The sequence below is a fragment of the Neopsephotus bourkii genome, unplaced genomic scaffold (genome assembly GCF_033783945.1).
Source record: "Neopsephotus bourkii isolate Nb327-2 ecotype Australia unplaced genomic scaffold, CSIRO-AGI_Nbou_v1 NB_936, whole genome shotgun sequence".
Lineage (NCBI taxonomy): Eukaryota > Metazoa > Chordata > Aves > Psittaciformes > Psittacidae > Neopsephotus > Neopsephotus bourkii.
This window is the reverse complement of record NW_026901430.1, coordinates 2,868,171-2,887,826: the sequence shown is the minus strand read 5'-3', so window position 1 is coordinate 2,887,826 and position 19,656 is coordinate 2,868,171. Positions and strand designations below refer to the sequence as shown.

At 36.7% G+C, this 19,656-nt stretch overlaps 1 protein-coding gene across 5 annotated transcripts in view; it reads left to right on the top strand.

The window, feature by feature from the left end:
- The window catches only part of TENM1 (teneurin transmembrane protein 1), a 363,157-nt gene that overhangs the window by 103,977 nt on the left and 239,524 nt on the right, over positions 1–19,656 (top strand). For all 5 annotated transcript variants that reach the window (XM_061358101.1, XM_061358102.1, XM_061358104.1 and 2 more), the window contains one exon: positions 16,479–16,757. In XM_061358101.1, coding sequence (XP_061214085.1) covers positions 16,541–16,757 — 217 coding nt within the window. In that variant the 5' untranslated portion in view covers positions 16,479–16,540. The remainder of the gene's footprint in view (positions 1–16,478; positions 16,758–19,656) is intronic.

Below are 19,656 nucleotides of genomic sequence, written 5' to 3'. Positions count from 1 at the left end.
AGGCTGCCTGTAGAAGAGGAGTGGTTCTGAAATTTGGGGGTTTCAGTGAATTGCTAGTACAGGAAGCTGTTGTTAAGAAGAGAAGTCTTTATATTCCTGTTGAAATATTGTTTAACTTCCTTATTCCAAATGACAGTGAATTTGAACATGTGAAGAAATATGTTAGTTTTGAAAAAAAAGGATTAACATGGCAACAGCTGTAGCCCCTGATAGCTCGCTTATAGGACTTGGTTAAATCTCTTATTAGATTTAGAAAGATACTTGTTTCCTTTGCAAAATAGATAGGTTTAGAGTCTTGCAAGGGAATATTTGATGGAATGCTTTGTATTGTATTATCCAGTTGTGGATTAAGATTACTGAGCTGCTGGAAAATGCTGTGGTAGTCCAGAGTTCACAACCTTAATCTGATTAGGCTGTTTCTAATGATTGCCTTGGACTTATTTATTTATTTATTTATTTATTTTACATCTGGGAGACCTTAACTTCTTGGGAATCTGTGCATCTCTTCAGAGATCAACATAATCCTGCTAAAAACCCCTCTGAATTATGAAATCTAAACTGACTCAGGAGTTCACTGCTAAATGTTACACAAACAGAAATAATCTGTTACTGGTTAGGAGTGTAGAGGACTGGATGTTGAACTGGAGAACCTGACAATTAGGAGGCCTGTTCTTTATTCCTTTATTTATGTTCTTGGAATAATACGGACCTGATGCAAAGTACCATGTGGTTCAGGCTGTGCAATACCAATATCCTGATGTTACTGTCCCTGTCAGTGCGAATCAGCAGTGATACATTTCTGCATATTCTGTTGTCATTGATTTTTCTCAGTCTCTGTTTCCTGAGCAGGGTACTTCTCATGGGCAGAATGCTTCACTTTTTACAGGATTCTTAAATAATCCAGTTAACTTTTCACAAATGTGTTTGTTATTGAAGTTTAGAGATTAAATTTATGATATGAGTATCCATTAGCTAAAATCTCAACCAGTACTTTTAAAGTTAGCCACACGGATGACTAAATGCTTTCTTGTCCTGTCAGTGCAGGCAATGCATTTACACCAAAGGATTATTTTTTATTAGGAACACCAGTATTCCTAGCAGATCTATTTTCTATTTTTGTGTGGTAATGAAAATGTGTTTTGTATTTTATTTGGGTTTCTTGTTTTGATGTAAAAAGGCATTTGATAATTACTAAACATTTATTGATCATTTCTTATAAACATTTGACTTGGAAAATGATGATCAGACTAGATTAGTAAGTTGAAATTTGGTAGATAAACACATGGCACTCATTAATTTAAATCTTTAACTTCCAGTAAATATGATAATGTTTATTACATTCCACATTTCAGCCAAGATATTTGTGCTATAAGAATTCAATTGCTCATGTTTCCTTTTATGTTTGAACTCATCAGGGAGATAAATTTACTTGGTGTTTTGGTCAACTGATTAATTTGGGATCTGTGTGCACCAACATTTGGATGTTACCCAAAAAAAGTGATGAATTCTTAACTCACTTTTTTAACATTTTGGATGACACACACGTTCGCTAATATACTAACTTGTCTTTTACTTCCCTTGCTCTGAATAGATAAATGAGGATTTTTTTTTTAATTCCAAACTTGCCTAATGCAGTTTGTTATCTGAATTACTTTTGGACCATAATACGGCTTAAGATGGTTTAAAGCCAAGTCATTGAAGTAGTTCAGCCTCCAAACATCTGTGGTTGTAAAAGGGACCCTCTCAAGCTGCTAATAAGACAGGCTTTTTTTTTCCAGTATTTCTCCTAGTGCTTTTGCACTGGCTCTCATTAGTGCTTTTATTTGAACTTCAAAGAACAAATCACAGGATTACATTGGTAAGTGCATGAAGTTGGAGTCTGAACTCATTTATGCCACTGTGCGTCAGTGTAGTTCCCATCAAGATTTAGAGGAATGCATGTGGATTTATAGAAGAAATGCAGATTTTAGAAAAATGCATGTTCCCACCCCAGGAAAAAATAAAAAATAAAAAATAAGTTATTTCAAACTTTCATGATCAATCAGGGGGTGGGTATTGCAAGTCCAGCAGTTTCACTGTATTTGCTCATATTCAAAATATTATTTAGGGATAATATTGAGGATGTCCTTAATTATGTAACTTGTAAATTTGGAATCTTAATGAGCTCATTTTTCCAGTAATAATTTATGAAACTATGAAGTAAGAAAGCATTGAAAGTTCCAACCGCTGTGTTTCCTACTGCTTGGTTAGTACAACCACATTTTCCTTGTGTTTTTTCTTTAACATACAAAAATTCCTCTTGTCCCCTGCTGAAGTGCAGGGCTGTTTATTCTTTTGTCTGTTTTGCTAAGGTACCAGTGTTACAATGGTTTGAACACCTACTAAATTCCAAGATGCTGTATTTAAGCAAGAAACTTAAGTAGGATTGTCACTTTAAAGAACAAAAGACCTTTTTACTTTGCAACATTTTACAAGACTACTGTTGTTTGACTTAACAAAAAAAGTTTGAGGAGCTAGAGGGAAATTGTGTTTTGTTCTCAGTTGTTTTAGGAATTCAGGTTTCACAGAGAGTCGCACAGATCGATGTGTTGTTGAGACATGACTTTTCAAATGTAGCATGAGCTGCTTGTTTCAGTAAGGAGAAAACACCTGGCCTACTGAACTGACCTGGAAGATCAATTGAAATGGAAGAGTTCAAGAATAATGAATGCTTTAGGAATTAAAGGTGAACTCGAAGTATTAATTAAGGGGCAAGGAATTTAAATAGAAACACCTGTGTGTTCTGACACAAGCAGCTCACTGGCCATGGTGGTATTAGAGGTAGCAGTATCTTGAAACTGATATGGTGAGCCTTGGATTGCTTGGTCCAATTCTCCATGCATGCTCATCCTTAAAATGACTTAAATCTATTGAATGGTGTAGTTGTATTACTAGGCAACAGGATCTGTTACATAAAGCTTAGTGTAGCTAAAGTTTAACCTTTTTTTCCCCCTTTTTTTTATATATTCTATTAACTGCAGAAGAAGAAAGAAACTAAATCTCTTTTTTCAGTCTACTGATGGTAATCTTTTCCTTCCTTCAACTTTTCAGCTATTTCCAATAACAAGTTGACTGTTTCCTTTTTTTTTTTAAAATGACACTCTGTCAGACTCATTCAATGTTCTGTTGCCTAAATATATAGATCAGCTGAAGCCACTGGAAGAATATTTATTTCCCTTTCCAAGTGTTTCAGCTGGGATGTCACCCTGGGACCAGATTCCTCATGTTCCCTGAAAAACACCTGCAGAGCAGTGCAGGTGCTTTTCTATCCTTGGTTTTCAGGCAGCATCTTCACCACATGTGATTCAAAGTCGACTGTTGTAAGGATTGTATGTAGGAGTAAGAATAAGAGTTTGATTTATATATATTTTAACTGTGATTAGGTCTCCAGTCCTGATTAAAGCTTAGCTGAAAGTCTATTAATAATGCATTTGAGAATTGTTGGAGCTGAAATGAGGAATAGGCCCTCTAATGACCGTTTTAGTAGCAAATTTATGTTAATGTTTATAGTTTAGACATTTCTTTTCCTTGTAATTTTATTAAGGGTAAGATACAAAAATATAAGTAGATTTTGTGTGTTGGAGGAATTTCTGTGGTTTTTGTAGCAAATAAAAATTAGTTTAAAACCCTTCTACTTGCAGTACTTTTGAAGCCAAAAAATATATATTTGTTTGTAAAAACCATAAATACGACCATTTGAAAGCTAGATGCTTAGTAAGTGAGCATGTGTGGGAACTTGTGTTCTAGTAGTATATGCAGACTTCTGCTTTTAGCAAAATGATTGCATTCTGCATTTACTTTAGTTTGTTGTGGGTTGGTTGGTTGAGTTGGGATTTTTTGGTTTATCCTGAGCAATGCACTTTGGATCCATGACTATATAGGCTACTGTAGGTAGATGTGAAGCCTGTATTTTTTTTTTGTGTCTTCAGGGGAATTAGTGCAGTTATTTCTCAGCTCTTTTTTTATATTATTGGTAATGAGATCCTATCTTTAGTTCGCAGTGAATTCCAAAGCCAGTATTGACTTCAAAAAAATTCACCTTGACAGATTACCACAGGGGTGTTGGAGCAATCAATATAGGTAAACAATTGTTTAGACAATTTTGCACAGTATTTTCACTAAAAAGTAGTCCTGTCCTCTCAGAAGTATATAGGACTGGTATCTCTCATGCAGTTGTAGCCCCAGACATATTTCACATGCTGACAGTCTCTTGGGCATGAAGTGCTTCTAGATGTATATAAAGGCCTTCAGGTAGTCTTCAACCAAAGATTTCTTTTTATGGGCTACAGAACAAGAAATTACGATTTTATTTTATTTTATTTTGAATGTTTGTACTTTCCATTTGTTTTCAGTGTAATGTAATAGCAGAAGCTCAGATTTAAGCATTTAAGAGAGCAGTATTCTTCACAAGATCAATGCAATGCACATTCTAGTCTGTCTCCTTTCATGCCTATAGTCCACTTTTACCTCCATGTTACTGATGCCTTCAGTGCTAATGTAACAAACAGTGTGCTGGGAAAATGGCAGAATTTAGGAAGGTGTCTTTAAGCTACACAATTTTCCTTCTTAGGCAGATGAGATATTAATTTGAGTCATCTTTACTAACACTTTATAGAAACCTTTTCACATAGTTAATTGCCAAGCTTTAAAACTCCTGAACACCTAAATGCACTTGAAATATTTAGTATTCTCTCCAGATCAACAGCAATGCCAGATGCTTTCTAGGAAGCTTATTGATGTGGCTACTTGTGAGGTAATCTATGTGTGCAAGTAATGATTTGCGTGTTCTTTTGCCTCTGAACTTAATTTTAAGATATAATACTCTGTTGCAGATGTATAGTGTCACTTTCTTCAGTAGTGATGTTTGTCATTTAGAAATCCTCCAACACTGGCTTGCTCTGTTGTGCAGATCAGCAGTGGCTTACTTCATTAACATCACAGCTATGTTTTTCTGCTTCAGCAAGCATCTTGTTTATGTAAAGCAAAGCACAGCTGAGGTACCTGTGCTCAGTCTTTTCATTACCATGCTACCCATAAAACAAGACCAGACATGCAGATTACTGCACAGAATGGAGGGGGGATATGGGGTGTGTTGCAAAGCATTGTTATTCTACGCAAGACCTCAGCATGACCTGGAGTGAGTAAGTGTGTAGGGCATATTTCTTCCTGGCCTTTTACATGATTGTGTGGTGGGGCAAATGCAGCCGCCAGTGACAGTTCTGCTGGCAAAGGCTCCTTACAGCTTTGAGTGATTTCAGGTGCGTACAAATGTAACAAACCAGGGTTTGAAATGGGTGAGAGTTAACGTCCCTCCCCAAATGAAAGCAAGTTTTTTGGAAAAAATGAAATCCCTAGCAGATTTGAAAGGCAGGTGCCAGTCTCATAACCTCAATAAGGAGGCACTTAGTAAGGAAGAGTATAAAAAGGATATCCACTGAACCAAGTATAATGCAATTCAGCCATAGGTTAAAGAAAGGTCATTTTCTTGCCTTGTTGGCTAGAAAGAGATAGCAGAGCCCTAACATATAATTGTGTTCTGTGACAGTAAAAGGAACCTTTTGGTACTTTGGGAAAAGAAAGTGACATTTTTCTTGCTTATGGAAGAAACACAGCTTCACATTAAATGTGTACTACAGTGCTCCCAATGTAAATAGAATTAGCATGAGTGGAATTGTTATCCACACAAAGTCCCTGGGGAAAAATGATTCACCAAGACAACAGAACATCCTAATACTAAGGCAGGGATAATGATTCTGATTTTTTTTTTTTTTTCAAATGCAGCTACTATAGGGGTATGTGTATATACATAGCTATAAAAGCAACAGAAAAAAGCCACATACTTCAGTTTCATCCTCCTCTTTCTTCTTGCTGTGATTTTTCAGATGAAGAAAGGAAGCTGAGCAAAATGGAGGCATTGCACAAGTGTTAAGGAGAATGTGTTCTTGACAAGTGCTTTAGCAGGGTGGTCATCGCAGTAGTAATGTATTAAGTGTGTGATATAAGGGCTTAAGTAGCTGAGAGTTTTGAGACCTTATTCCAAAAAAAATTAACTGTGGCACAGTTTCATTTCTCCTGACTGTACGCAGGGTAGGGTTGTAGTTGTCTTGATCTCCCTTGGTAGTCACTGGGGATAGAGGCTATTGATGTCTTTCACGTGGTTCATCTTCCTTCCAGCAGCTCAACAGGAGAGTAGGAGCCTTGATTTCTTGGATACCTCTGCTTAGTTTCCTGTTTATTAGGAAAAATGAGCTGCAGCAAACTCTCATCTACTTTTGAACTGAAATTGGTTATTGAAGAATATCAGTTTCCAAAAAATTTGCCTGTTTCAGTCTGTTTTGTACTATTTGTGAAGACTGCTCTTGACAGTGGTGCCTAAGTTAGAAGAAAGGCCAATATTTGTATCAGAAGGGCTTGCACTGAAAGATCTGGGGAAACAGGAATTGAGGAATTGGTCAGTAACTCCTCATTGAATGTTTTTGATCCTGTCTAGGACTCTTAAGAGTTCCTAATGAGAAGGTGCTTTCTACAGTAATGGTTTATTAAATACCACAACTGCTTGTTTTTCAGAAATATTTTTCAATATAAATGTTTATTTTCAGGTAAGGGAACTGGTTTTGGGTTGTGGTGTTGTTTTGTTTTTTTTTTTTGGTTTGGTTTGGTTTTTTGTGAAGGTTCATTTGTTTATTTTTTGATACTTCAAACCTTGCACGTACTTCAGAGCAGTTACTGTAGTTCTTGTTTTTTTCATACCTAATTGAACAAACTCATGGTTCAGCCTTCAACCTCTCTCTAAATTTGTATGGCTGAAACTCCATTTTCTCTCTTCCACCATGAGGGAAAGCATACATGAGAAGAAAATAATCAGCTTATCTAAATTAGCTCTACCAATGGAGACAAAAAATTAAGATTTCAGAGGCTGATTTTAAAACCAGGCAAGAATGCAATTGCAGTTTACCATGTTAGACTTGTTTAAATGTAAAGTCGGTGCCTGTCTGTTAATGTATTTTTGCAGAAGAAGTGCTATATGTTATGATAAAATTGTTCACAAAGATGCAGGGAAGAGGCTGCTTGTAATGAGAGTGCAAAAATTGTCCATGATGCTAATAGGCAGAATATGTAAAAATGTGAATAACACTTAAACAATAGAGGAAATTATTTCCTGTTCTAAAGTCCAAATAAAAGAAGGCCCTGACATAAAAGGCTGTTATTACCCAAATACAACAAAGGTATAATTGTATGTTTTTAGTCGTTATAGTTCCTTGTGTAGGTGAGCCTTTATACATAAATCTGGGGAATATTCTCCCTCTTCAGTGCCAGCACAACCTGCACTGTTTCTGCAGTGCTAAAGAAAATGGTATAATAAATTTGTGAAAACCGTAAGGCTGTGGATGGAAAATTTACCTTAAATTAATCTCTGCCAAGAAGGCTTCCACAGACTGGTAAGAATGGATAGATGCATAATATACTTGCAGTTTGCACTACAGAAGACTCTTGGTACTTGCAGGAGAAATTTCTAGCAAACATCCATTACAAAGGATTCTCTATTGAAATGAGAACAAAGGTTCCACTAGAAAGATCCCTGAGGATTCAGATATACCTTTTCATAGGTGACATGCTGGTACAAGCCAGTCCTCGAGGGGTTGCATCAAGGCATAAATCAGCAGTAATTTCAGCCCTGCAAGATCATAGCACTATCGTGAACAGAAAGAAAATCAATCTGACTCCAGCTCAAATAATAGCAGTTCTGGGAGTCGCAGTATATAGTACAAGTCCATTGGGAGGGTCTGCTTGTCAGAACAATGGCACTTGAAGACACTGAATACTTTGACAGACATCAAAGCAAGAAGAAAAGGAACAGTAAGATCAGTTCTCAAGCATGATGGTATCAGGCACGCAAATAGCAGCCTGAGCGATACTTCAAATGAAGGTGATGCAGATATTGGTCTTGTGGTCAGGCAGTAGTCAGGTCTTCTTGCAAAAAGTACTTCAAATGCCTGAAGAGCCTTTTAAGTTCTAAGTTTTAGTAGGTGATGTCAAAATGACATAATAATTGATGCTATTTCTTCCCAGAGTTAGAAGAGCAGAAGTTAAGAAAACTTAGTATATAGACTGAAAAGTTCACTTTCTATGTGTAGTGAATAATGGCGGCTTCATAGAACTTACACACTGCTGGGATAAATTGTTTGAATATCTGTATATTGAAAGGCATAAAACTATAGATCCATGTGCCTACTATAAGTGCCTCAATGTTTTGAGGCTATACTGGAAATAAACACATTGCTGAATTGATGCTGCTTGTAGAAATCCTAGAAGTTGTAGCAAAAATAAATGACCCCCAAAAGGTCATTGAGCTGGATAAGAACAAGCCACAGCAAAGCTGAGGAGTAGACCATACTGGAGAAATCCTAATAATTGGCAGTTTTCAGCCAGAGGAGCTAAGCTGGTGCCAGGGTTTTGTTTTAGATATTTTTCTAGGTGGAGTTTTTTTGGTCTTTGAAGTGGAAAATTGCGGGGGCCACCTCCGATCTATCACAATATCTTGTGGGATCTTTCTCTGAGAGGAGAATGAGAATATAATAATAATGCCAGGAGCAAACAAACAGAAAAAACTACCATGAAAATTCCCTTTTTGTGACTTTGTTCACTGTGCTGTCAACTGGTCAAATCTTTTGTCTCATCAAGTGTGATAGTACTTAGGCTTGTTATGCTTTGATAGTCCATAAATACTCTGATGAATAAGTCTTGTTTGTTCAGTGAAGACTTATTCCCTTTATTCTAATTAGAAACAGGAAAAGTGAAAACGTAGTCAAAATTGTCAGCCAAATGTTTTTAAATGGCCATTGTCAAGGCATCCTAGTATCAGTGGCAATATAATACTTGAACTGTTTTCCACACGTTGCATGGTATTGATGTGTGGTAAATTATTCTCATGTGCTAACCTTACTGTGGTACAAAATTTAAACCGGTATCTCAAAAAATTAATAATAGCGAAGTGGAACATGTTATTTTCAATTTCTGTAATCTCTGAGCAACTAAATTGGATTTTAAAAATTACATTGTTGCTAATTAGGTCTTACTGGGTCTTCTTAATTAAGCACACAGTTGGAAAAGAGACATAGTAATAATTATCTCAATTTGATGGCTGTACAATTTGCATTATCAACAAATAGCCAAAGCACAATTCAATTTTCTTGTCACATATAAATAAACACAATACTTGCTACATGTCATTGTATTTTCAAACAGCATCACTTCCAAAAGACAATACTTGCTTACTCCTAGATGAAATGAAGATTCAGTTTTTCCTATTTGCATATACATATTACGTTTGCCTCTCTGTTGTATTGTTAGATAAATGATAGCACTTACATAGTGTATGTATATGTATATGTTAAAAAATGATATTGTTTACCTCTTTAGTTCAGAAGAGGTCCAAAATGAAACTATTTTCATTGAACTTGGAGATTTCACTTAGTAACTTAATTTTAGGTTTTTACAATGCCAAATTAGGCTCTTGAAACCAAAACAGTAATCATGATGGTGGAGAGCAACCTGAGTTTCCATTGGCAAACGTTTTAACGCTTCATCTGTGTATGTTTAGTGAAAAGAATTGCTTTGTATATGTTGGAAATGTCCTGAAGACTTCAGAGAGATCCATATGGGAATATTGATCCTGTAATCTCAACCTACACTCTTATATAGGCCAAACTTCCTTTACCTCTTTCCCTGTACTCCCTTGCCATAGATAGGAATTAAGTTGCAAAGGCATTAGATGATGTGCCCATGTGTTCCATACCAAATCTGTAGATGTCAAGCACTTGACTAGTTTTGCTTAAGCCCGGACTTTTTTCAAGTTCTTCAGGATTCTTAGTTGAAGCATCAAGATGCTGGGATACTTTTCACAGTTTTTCCATTATCTGAAATTAAAAGTTCACACCAGGAATTACTTTGCAATATAATCATGAATTATATTCATAGAATCATAGAATGGTTAGGGTTGGAAAGGACCTTAAGATCATCAAGTTCCAACCCCACTGCCATGGGCAGGGACACCTTGCTCTAAACCATATTACCCAAGGCCTCGTCCAACCTGGCCTTGAGCACTGCCAGGGATGGAGCATTCACAACTTCCCTGGGCAACCTATTCCAGTGCCTCACCACCCTAACAGGAAAGAATTTCCTCCTTATATCCAATCTAAACTTCCCCTGTTTAAGTTTTAACCCATTGCCCCTTGTCCTATCACTACAGTCCCTAATGAAGAGTCCATCCCCAGCATCCCTGTATGCCCCCTTCAGATACTGGAAGGCTGCTATGAGGTCTCCACGCAGCCTTCTCTTCTCCAGGCTGAACAGCCCCAACTTTCTCAGCCAATCTTCATATGGGAGGTGCTCCAGTCCCCTGATCATTTCGTCAGAAAGATCTATAGTTGAGGAGGTAGTCTGAACCTGTCCAGGACATATCACCACTAATCATGGATGTATTTTGTCCCACATCAGCAGAGCTTGGTCTTTTGTGCTTGAATCTCCACTAGTTAGGCTCACTAATATTAAACTGTGGGTTTCTGAAAGTAACCATTAGGGGTTGTGTGATTTTTAAAGTCAGTGGCAATTCTCCAAGTAAAGTGAAGGGCACTTGTTGGCCAAGAATTCTGTATCACAGTTGAGTAGCTGACATAACGTATGTTTTTCAGTTCACTTTCAGTCTTGCCATATGTCACAAAATACTGCAACAACCTGACTTTCTTTACCATTTTATTCTGCTGTGTTTTTCCTCTGACACTTTGGATAAAATGAGCAATGCTTTGAATTACTTTTGTTAACTAGAATTAGATTACTTGGACTAATTTCAAATGAAGATCATTAAATGTTAAAATGAACCCTATTCCAGTTGCATCTATCACAATGACAGATATAAATGTATGGGAAAGCATAATCCATCCATGGGTTAAACCAGTGTATCCTCTAGGGAGTGTGTTAAATCCATGATATGTTCCTGAAAACCTGATTGTGCATTTGCATACCTGATTTAGAAATACATAAACCCCCATAATCTCACATTGTTTTCTTTTATCTGTGTATCAGTTCTTCTTAAGGGGTTCTATGTAGTCCACTTGGAGCAACAACACAATGTCTCTGGTTCACAGTCTCACTCATACACAGAGAAGTACTGGGCATGTCATGCCTAGGGATCAACACTTCATTATGTCATCTTCAAACATCTATTGACGTTAATATTTTATGATCCACAGGAAATGTTCTTTTGCATTTTGGTTTCTTGTGTTTTTACAAATTCTCAGTTTCTTCAGTCAGTCTTCTAGGGATTGCTTTCTATTTCTTTCTTGATTTTAGTATGAGAGTCTTTCTCTTTCCAGTGGGAAGGAAAAAACTTACCTGCTTCCATCCTGCAGACTTAACAAGAGTTTCCATATTTCTTTGTCCTGCTACCTACTCCATGCATCGTCTAGAAACCTAATTTGTTCCGGCTCTAATGCCGCTCAACTGTTTTATCAGGCATCTCTTCCTGTGTGTAACTGTTCTGTGAAACAGAGAACTTTAATGATGACATAAGGTCTTCCTTTGTTTATAATATCTGAACAAATATTTGAGTGAGATACTTTTGAAGGTATGTACAAGGTCAGAATATTATTTTTTCCCTTTGCTATTGCATTTCTCAAAGATTCTCAAATCAAGAGTGTTTCCTTTGTTTTGCCTTTCATATTTCACAGTTTTGTATTTCAGAAAAGACTTGCAGAATAAAGGTGCTGTTCTTTTTGCCTTCAGCAATCCAGAGCTGAAATACCTGCTTAGTAGTTCATTTCAAAAACCAGTGGTCTGAAAAGGTGATAAGCAAATGGTAGCTTTCAGATAAAGGATATTTGTTAAAAGAAAAGAAATATAGGAGAGAACTGAGCAAATCTGGAGCTGGGTTCTGTAGCTGATTGAACATTCCTCTGAGAATGAAAAATGGCATTACAGGAGGCTGCCTTCTGAATTTAGGTTTTCAATACATGTAAACAGGGACTGTTTCTGGTTATATTTTAACATCATAACTGCAATTACATTTTAATTTTGTCTAGTTTGGAATATCTGAATATTAGACATACTGCTTAGTTGAGGCCAAAGAAAGGTTACAGTTTTTCATGCTCTTACACTTGTAAAAATCAGCTATGTGTTATTCATTATTATCCACATCCTGACCTCTAAACAAGTCTGGACTGGGTATGTGTAACCAACTGGGTATGCCACTGGTAATTTGATGGGGTTGATAGTGGATAATTAGTGTGGAAATAAGCTCATTAAATGGGCACTCTATCAGAGCAGCCTGATAAGAATTTATACAAAGCAGTGTTAAGTAATGTGATGTCTGTGGTATCACTGTGTTTGAGTACAGAGTCTGTATGCAGTATAAATGTGTACAGTAAGTTTTCTTATAAAATAGCTATTCATTAGTATGTGAACTGCAAAGAGCCTCAGCACAGGTTTGCTCATCAACCATGATTATCATGGCATTACTGCACTTCGGAACAAGTGGGCTTCTGGTCTAAGCAGAACATGGAAGTTAGGTGTTTGATGTAAGAGAGGTTTGATGCAAGTGAAATGTGAAAATAGCTTGTAATAACACATACAACATGTATTTAGAAACTGGCATAACTCATGCATTAAAAATACAAATCCATATACATGCTTATATCAGTTTCCGTATTTAAAAGGTGGCATTTTCCCATTTAATAGAGCTTTTTGACTTTTTTTGAATTTGCAGAAATATTTCATTGTCATTTTGAGTGATCAGTTGTATATTCTTTTTCAAATCTAAACTATATAGGCTATGCAGTTTAAAGTATGGTTGAGAATTACTTGCTATTCAGTGCCTAAATATATAATTCATATTTGTGTATTTATATGAATAAATAACTTTTATATATGTTTTATAATGCTTTATTAAATATTCTGTGAAACCTTCAATGACAGAACAGTGATGGAAAGGTCAAAAAAAGTGCTATTTGTGAGGAGGAACGCATTAATGCACTTGCACAAAGGTTACTTACAGGAGCTATAAGCTTTTATGAGACTTCATCATCTTGCTGACAAGGTCAACTTGATATTGATCGGTTGGGTATTTTGTTTAGTTACTTGAAGGCCATTTATTTGAAGAAACAACCCATGTAAACATCGAGGCACTGTCCTTTATACTCCTGCCCTATTCCAGCACTTTGAGTTGCTTGTTGTGTTGTCCTTTTCCAAACAAAATATGAAATATGGCTAAAGTGTTTGATGTCAGTGTTTAAATTCAGGTTATCATAACATGCCATCATTCTTAAATTTAACTGAATCTCTTACTGTGGGAAAGCTTGGATGATTTTGTCTGGTTTTCATCATGTGGTCCTGGTTCATAAGAGCATTTATTATAAAAAAAATTTATGAAGTATTTTTCCAGTTCTCACAAATAATTTATCACCAGTTTTCATATCAGGCCAGGTAGCTGTGGGTTTATGAGACATTAATGTCCTAGGCAAAAATAAAGGGAACACAAGTTTAGTCCGTGTGGGACAGGAAATCGAGGTTTACCGTGACATTTGTCACTCTGGTGCTATATTTCCAGCTCATATGTGAGCCATTGGCTCCACAGAGCTTTATGTGGCTTTGGTAAAGTTGTGCTGTGGAGGGGAGGGAAGAGTTAGCCAGGTGAGGTGAAGATTTTCTTCTTTTGGGTGGTAAATGAGTAGGCAGCTTGGGATCCGTCTGCATTACGTCTGCATCCTTCAGCTATACAGGGTATATAACTTAATGTTATGTCTTCCTGGACTTTTGTAGCAGTGAGTGTAACAGCTCTTTGCTTAAGTGGCTTGGTGAGCAGTATTAGCTGAGAAAAGTTGGGCTGTGGCTTCACATGCATGGTCCAGGCTGCCCCTGTAGCTGGTCATGTATGGCGATGGCAGGAGTAGAGGGAATGTGGTGACAAGGTTGTGAACTGATAACTTGGTTGTGCTTTTTAATAATTCTTGCCATTAAGTAACAAGAAATAATAAAATCACGGTCTCTAAGGGACTTCCATGGATCTTTTACATTAGTTTAGATCTGAGAAAATGCACATCCTCAAGCATGAGGAGATAGCACATACGAAAGTAACACAGTGAAAGGGAAGTCCTGGAATATGTTATGAATCTAATATTAATTGCTTATATTAAATAATTTGATCACTCTGCTGCCTTGGTTAACAACATCAGACATTTTTGCTATGAGCTATTCTCACAGAAAGTGAAGACTGGTTATTAAACTTGTTGTAAAAGAATAAAAACAAGTACTAGGTAGTTGGTTTTTCTGTGGCCCAAGTTCACAGGTTTCTGTGTGTCCTAATAAACTTGTTGTTTAAAAAACCCAAGCCACTACTGAAACCTCCTGCACAATGGATATGCACAAGGTTATCTTTTAGGAGGAACTTCTGCATAAATTTTGTCTCCGGAAGTCAAAACGCACATGTGTGCTGCTGATTTTTACAGCAATGAGCTAAATTTGTCAGGTTCATCGTTTTGCACTTTTGAGAGTGAGATGCACCACCTATGTCTGAGGCGCTTCCACTTGTTGCCTTCATGGCAAAATTTATTTCTTGTCTACTGCATCTTCTTGGTAGAGGCCTGTAATTTCTCCTCATTTTCCTCTGGCTTTTGTAGCATCATTTCCATTTGGTCTGTCAGGCAGGATATATAGGAGAGCTTTTTCCTGTCAGTAACCATTTCTGCAGAGTCATTGGGTAATCTTTTAAGCCAGCCGCCTGCTTGTAAGTCACAGCACCTTTGTGTTCTTCTGTTGCAGATCAGACTATTAAAGCAACTCATCAAATAAGTACTGAACTTCTTAGGCAATAATAGGCAGTGTTGGCAAATAACAGTAAATTATTTAGGCAAATTGCTTTTGAGAACAAATAGTGCTTATTAATAACTTGTCTGCAGAGGCATCTTAATGCCAACATGATACAGTGCAATCAATCCAGAGCACAAAAACTTGTCTTCATTGCTGAAACCCCATAACACACTTGTCAGCAGCTTGGGCTCTGCCAGACTGGCAGCTCCCTGGTTTATCTTTATAGTTCTCTTTCTCTTGAAGAGGTTTTTATTGACCTGGGCGCTTTCAAGCTCACTTTTTTGACTATGAGATGTGAGCTACATTTCATTTTTGGTTTTGTGGTTTGTTTCTTTGGTTTGGTTGGTTGATTTTTTAATTCTAGAGTTTTTTATCCTGATGTTAGTAGTTTCTGAGAGATATTTCATCTCAGGTTAAATGACTGGATGAAACTCCCTGACTTTTTGTGTTTCAAGAAGCTCTTTTTCCAGATAGTGTCCTGAACTGTGGGGAAGGTGTGCATTCCATGGTGTTAACCTTTACTGGAAGGTGGTCCATTCAAAAGCATTGGCAGGACACATAAGCATGAGATGAAGTTTTACTGTGCTGGAGCACTGTGTCAAGTAGCATCAGTTGTTTCTCAGTAATTCAGATAATTTCAGAAGCTAAACTCATCTCTATAGCCCTCTAACAAAAAGTGCTTTTTGTGGGATTTTTTTATGTTTTTGTTTTTCTGAGAAAAAGTGCATTTGAAGATTCGTATTTTGCACCCGTAGCTGGCAGTGCATGGAGTTAAAAGTCCTTGTTGCAGGTTGGAAATGTGCTGATACCAAACTGGGTATTAGACTGACTTACCTCTGCTGCTGACCTTAAAATCATTAAGCAGCTATGATCAATTACTTTTTAATTAAGCAAAATCTCTTTTAACTTCAGTGGGTTTGGTCTTCTAGCAATAATGTTTACAGCCACCTTTATTGTTACATTTCTAGGTTAATAGCATCTATTAATCATTAGGAAAAAAACCCAAAACCAAACAAAAAACAACCAACACAAAAAACCCAAACCAACCCACCCCCAAACTTATTTTAACAAAGCTCCCTGTTTCTGAGCTATGCTGCTGTAAAAAGTGTGCCATAGCCCCTGTTACTCCATTGCAGAGTTTGTGTTAAAATTAATGGTGGAAACAGCTTCATGAAGGCAAGGTTACAGAACAAGGGTTGAGACAGGAGATACAGAGGAAAAAGGGGGTTGTACTGCAGGGTGGAAGCTTCTTCCTGTTGAAATGTCCATACAGTCTACGTAAGGATTTGTAACATATTTTATGCATAATGTACAGTTATTGCTTGGTCTAATGGGCTAGTGCTTAAGAGCTTTTCTTTGGTTTGTTTTGTCATGGGTATTTTTCTGTCTTCAAGTTGCTGTTTTTTTAATTCTATTTTTAGAAAGTAAGACAGTAAAATAAGACATGTTCAGATTCTTTCCTAAGTTATAGTGACATTGGTATCATTTAATTGGTTTATATCAGCTAAAAACAAAATTGGGCCTTTGTGAACTAAATTTATAAATAGTATCTGAAATGGCTCATTGTTTTTGTTTTCCAGGACTGTTTCCTTAAGGAGTTCTAGTTACTTGTTTTCATGACTTTGAGCCTATTTGATCAGAGATGGAGCAGATGGACTGCAAACCCTACCAGCCACTGTCAAAAGTGAAACATGAAGTGGATCTAACTTACACAAGTTCTTCAGATGAAAGTGAAGATGGGGGAAAGCAAAGGCAATCTTATGACTCAAGAGAAACTCTGAATGAATATAGCCAAGAGCTAAGACTTAATTATAACAGTCATAGCAGAAAAAGAAAAAACATTGACCAGTCCACACAAGGTAAATTATTTATTTTGTCTACTAGCTATGGTTGTTACTTTCTGATTACTTATTATGAAACAATACCATGTTGTCAGCAGATAAGTGAACATTTTGTTTTCAAGGACTGCAATAATAACGCATTTTCACCTATTTTTAACCATATTGTAACATCAAAAATTTAGAATTATTTTTTGAAGTAAATTTGGTTTTTCAGCAGAATGAACTGGCTGGTGTTCTGGAGACCATCGTATGATAGCTGTAGAATCACATGGAATGGTTATTGTTGGAAAGGACCTTACGATAATCTATTTCCAACCCCTCTACCATGGGCAGAGTAGCTGCTCTTCTTATTAATGCTGACTGATGAATTATTTACTACCTTTGCATAAATTGTATGGTGTAAAATCAACACTGAGGTTGTAGGCTATCTTTGCATGTTCTTGCAAAGCCTTTGAATGAATTCAAATACAGCAGTTCTCTTTAACAAAATTTCTAATCACATAAATAACTAATTTAGAAACTGCAAATAATGTGTGTTATAAGAAAAAAGCCAACTATTAAGTTTCTTTTTTAGCCTTTTGCCTGGTAAAGACAGAGGTCGAGTACAAATAATGTAGAGCTCATGGTGGTTGAGTTAGGGCTAAGGAAAGCTACTGTTTCATTAGAGATAAAAGCTAAAGACTGAGACTAAAGAAATGGAAGGAAATGAGCATATTTTTCTGCAGCATTGACTGATATGCTGCTGTTAGTGGAAACCCACATGCTGCATTTAACACACTTTGTACAGACAAGTATGTCTGTTGCCTTTTAGCTCTGTCACAGATTTGCTCAGGATGGTGGGGCAGGGAGAATACTTTTTAGGCATCAGAGTGTGTGTTAGAAGCGGCAAGAGTCCTGTCCCCATAAAGGTAACTGCAACAGGGCTCCAGGGGAGTCACTCCCTCCTCTTCAAGGAAGCGATTTCATTGATCATTACAATGGGCCTGTACTTCTCAGCTAAAAATTCTGGTATTTATTCAAAACAAACAAAACACACATAAAACAAACAAATCACAACTCCCCCCCCCCCAAGCAGCACAGTCCCTCACCACTCACTCAGAAAAACCTCCGATTTCCTGAATACTAAATTTATTTTTATTTTTTTAACAAGAAAATAAAAAGTGGACTTTTTGAAGGTAGAAAATTTGTCTTTTCTGTGATGTGTAAATTAATGCAAAAAAATAGCATAGCTGTGCTGTGTAGATCTTACAGCCTTTTTTTTTTTTCTTACTGCACATATTCTGAATCAGGTAACTTTCATAATACTGGTGTTGTCTGAAAGTACCTACAATTTATGGGAGACATAATAGCTAGCTGCCAGAGACAGCCTCAGTCCATGTACATACATTCCCTCCAGAGGGTTACAAAACTGCAGTATTACAAAAGAAAAAGTCATGAATACAGATTTCAACGACGTGTTGTATAGAAAACTCAACTAACACATTTGATTCTATATAAATGACTTGATCTTGAATTATGCTATGAGAGTTTGGTTAACTAAGATATGGCCATTTTGTTGTAACTGGAGATGATGTAAATGTGTTTGTAGATCTACTTAAAGCAACTACCTCATTAGTGTTAACTGTGACATTAAAAGCATAGCCTCTGTGTTGCCCTCAGCCGCTGAAGAGCTCCTTGTTTGCAAAGCTTTGCTGCTCTTGGTATTCATGTTAGCTATAGCATCACTAGCTTGGACACCTATGAAAGGGTAGCAATCACTTTATTGTAGGCATGAAAAGCCAGCTTGTGTGTCATATGTTAAATTTATCCTTTCAGAGCAGTACTTCTGAAAGAAATCACATTATTGATTTTGGACAAATGGTCAAATTAGTCTGCATTTCTGCAAGAAGTTTTCAGGTACGGAGTTAACTCACTTACTTAGGGCTGGCCTGGTAGGAATGAGATTTATGCTTGTGCAGACCAACAGGTATTTTACACTCATGCAGGAAGATGATTTTTTGGAAATATATGCCCCAAGATTTTTCCATTGAAATTATTTTTTCATGAGGTACGGTATGAATTTGCAGATCTATTTTACAAGCATTGGTGTTTTTCTTCATGTACTGCTGCAGAGTGCAGTATGAAGCTTGATGTCTATGCTCAAACAAAATCACTTATGCCTCTAAAGTAGTTTGTCAATATGCAGGGCAGCACTTAAATGCTTCCTTACCTCTGGGCACCTTCTTTCCTGAATTGGCTAGGTCAGTATGTTACTGTTTAATATATACTGCTTGCTTTATTGTCTTATTGAGCACAGAAGTGTTTTTAGAAGCATATACTTGTGTACTGGTTTGTAAGGATGGAGTTGAACTTTGCTTGTACTAGAAATCACAGTTTTCTCCTGTGACAAATTCAGTTTTGTATAACTGAGTTGGTAAATGCACTGCTAAATAGATCTCTTTGGCTTCTTGGAATTTTAACCCTGAACCTTTCTAGAGGTTCAGATCATACAGTTTTCCTCTGCCAAATACTGAACCTAAATATTTGGCCTGGCAAGCAACACAGTTTTGAAATGTAAACCTGGTTGAGCTCAAAATTGAAGAGCAGAAGAGAAAACATGTCTGTAAATCTGAGTGTAACATTTCAGACTTCAGCCAGAGTCAGATTTTGTTACAGTTCTAGTGTGTTATTCCCAAAAGGACACCAGATTCATGGTATGGGGCCTGTGAGTTGGAAAGTTTGTGGTGATTCTTGGTAGTTGCTCAACCAATACCAGGAAAAAAATATAAATAAAATCAGTTTTGGACTCTAAATCTGGCACGAATCCCTAAAACTATAGATGGAATTTGTTTTGAATCAATTTGTTTCTAAAATTCCTCATCAGAATCTTTAACAAGTTTTTCTCATGTTTGACACATCTTTGGAATGTAAAAAAACC